Here is a 2,500-nt window from a genome sequence, read left to right as displayed (position 1 = left end):
ACCTCAATTTCCCAACTATACATTGATTTTGCAAATTCTTTTTGCGTCTTATACATTGATTTTGCTTAATTTCTTCAGCTATGAGGCTAATACACGGGGACAGTTGATATGTTATTAATATGGTTTTGTTTCTCTTACCTCTAAAAAACCACGGTCCTGCGGCTTATACACAGGAAATGATTGCATAACTAAACTGATACCCATGTACTGTATCCCTATGTACTACACAGGTAATGGGTAAAGTAAATGAGTTTATTGAGTTTATTGAGTTTCATAAACAGTTTATTGAGTTTCATAAACAGGTGAGGGGGGGGGGGGGGGGGGCAAGACGGTTACAAGCTATAGTAAACACGTAAATGTCTGTTCTGTACTGTGACTGGCTGCGGATGAAAGAGACGGCCAGGGCTGGAGGGCTTTACCTCGTGCCTGGCAGGGGATATCCACCACCTTCTCCATCTCCGCAGTGATGTGCTTCTCCGGCTCCTTCACAAACTGAGGAGGCTCTGTGGGATTGATGAAAGGACAACACACAGAGAAAGAGAGAGAGAGAGAGAGAGAGAGAGAGAGAGAGAGAGAGAGAGAGAGAGAGAGAGAGAGAGAGAGAGAGAGAGAGAGAGAGAGAGAGAGGAGAGAGAGAGAGAGAGAGAGAGAGAGAGAGAGAGAGAGAGAGAGAGAGGGGGGGGGATGCAGTTCATCAGCCTTGGAAATATAACATGGAGCTCTTGAAAGGGAAGACTATTGCAAGAGAGAATATGTGCACTGAGAGCCAGCTTTGTCCTCGACCGAACTCATAATAAGTGACCACCCACCCTGCAACTTACACACACACACACATGCACACACACACACACACACACACACACACGCACATATACCCACATTCAGCCACTAACTCATTCCTTTTCATGTTTCTCTGGTGGCTTGCCACCCTGAAAACTCATTGCTGTTATGGTGAACACAGTCAGCAGTTTACACCAAATTATGCAGCGCAATAAACATCAACAATACAACACACACACACACACACACACACACACACACACACACACACACACCACACACTTCATGCAAACACTTACCACACACACACACACACACACACACACACATTCACACCAGATGTTCTGTTATTTCGCTTTCTTCTCTCGCGCTCCCGAGCGAGAGCCAGCCCATGAGAACATAAAAACACAGTGCAGCAAAAAAAAAAAAAAAAAAAATACTGAAATAAAATAAAATAAATAAACAACGACGGAAAGACCTGCAGCGTTATCACACAGTAATTTGGGCTCTTGCTAAACCACTAGGGCTACATAGAGGCGAGGGCCCTCCGGCAGCCGTGTTCATTAACTCCTAACGATGTGGCTGGATAAGCAAGCGGAGCAAGGCCGGCGGGAGCCTGTGTGCTTCATCTGATAAAGCCATAACATTAGGGGCACAGCAGGAGGCCAAGTCAGGTGTGGCCATTAACGTTAATGTGTGTGTGTTGTGTGTGTGTGTGTGTGTGTGTGTGTGTGTGTCTGCATGTCTCTGTGTGTGTACGCACATGTGTGTTTAGCCAGAATGTTCAGGTAGGCCCCTGTGTGTCTTTGTGTGTGTGTGTGTGTGTGTGTTTGTTGTGTGTGTGTGTGTGAGAGAGAATGTGTTTCGTGTGCATAAAACATTTGTGTGTGTGTGTGTGTGTTGGGGGGGGGTTCTCAGCATGTCCAGTTAATGTGTGTGCGCGTGTGTGTGTGTGTGTGTGTGTGTGTATGTGTGTGTGTGCTCACCCAGTACATGCAGGTGGGCCCCTGCGCTGACCGACGGCACACTGCTGCTCCTCAGCACCGCCTCACACTCGTAGTAGCCGCTGTCGCTGACCAAGGGCGTCAGGATGGTCAGGCGGCGGTTGAAGTCGCTCAGGCCGTTTCTCACCAGCACGCCGTCCTTCTTCCAGCTGACGCTCAACTTAATCAGAGGCCTGGAGGAGTACGTGGGAGAGGGGAAAGACCAGTTACAAAACTAGAGAAGCACTTCAAGAAAAGACCTCCGCCAAGACCTCCAGAAAAGACCTCTGCCAAGCGCCTCCTGGATCTAGATCACTACCAAAATGTCCTAGTTTCTTCCTTGAGTCATTTCAGACCTTTCCTGAAAGTTTCATCGAAATCCATCCATAACTTTTTGAGTTATCTTGCTAACAAACAGACAAACAAGCAAACAAACAGACAAACAAACAAACAAACAGACAGACAAACCCCCGATGAAAACATAACCTCCTTGGCGGAGGTAACAAACATGGGCTTTCCTAAGGTATTTCAAACAGCACAGAAAACAACGTTGAGCTAACGTTCACTTAGGGACAAACCAAAGGTTTTTTTGTTAGAGCATTAACGCTAAATCTGATTCAGAGCATTATAGTATCTGCGTTGGTTTTGAACGTTTCAACCGGAAACCATCTAGAAATAAATTGAAAGGGTTTATACAGATATAGAGAGACAATCCCATTTGTAATCATCTTTATCAT

General features: G+C 46.0%; 1 protein-coding gene across 1 annotated transcript in view; it reads right to left on the bottom strand.

The window, feature by feature from the left end:
• sdk2b (sidekick cell adhesion molecule 2b) overlaps window positions 1-2,500 on the bottom strand; it is a 162,946-nt gene that overhangs the window by 120,458 nt on the left and 39,988 nt on the right. The window contains 2 exon segments of the mRNA XM_062526532.1: window positions 420-503; window positions 1,767-1,957. Of these exon segments, the coding sequence (XP_062382516.1) occupies window positions 420-503; window positions 1,767-1,957 (275 nt within the window).

The sequence above is a fragment of the Sardina pilchardus genome, chromosome 22, assembly GCF_963854185.1.
Source record: "Sardina pilchardus chromosome 22, fSarPil1.1, whole genome shotgun sequence".
NCBI lineage: Eukaryota > Metazoa > Chordata > Actinopteri > Clupeiformes > Clupeidae > Sardina > Sardina pilchardus.
Note: the sequence above shows the minus strand (reverse complement) of the source record. Positions and strands in the feature narration are given on the sequence as shown.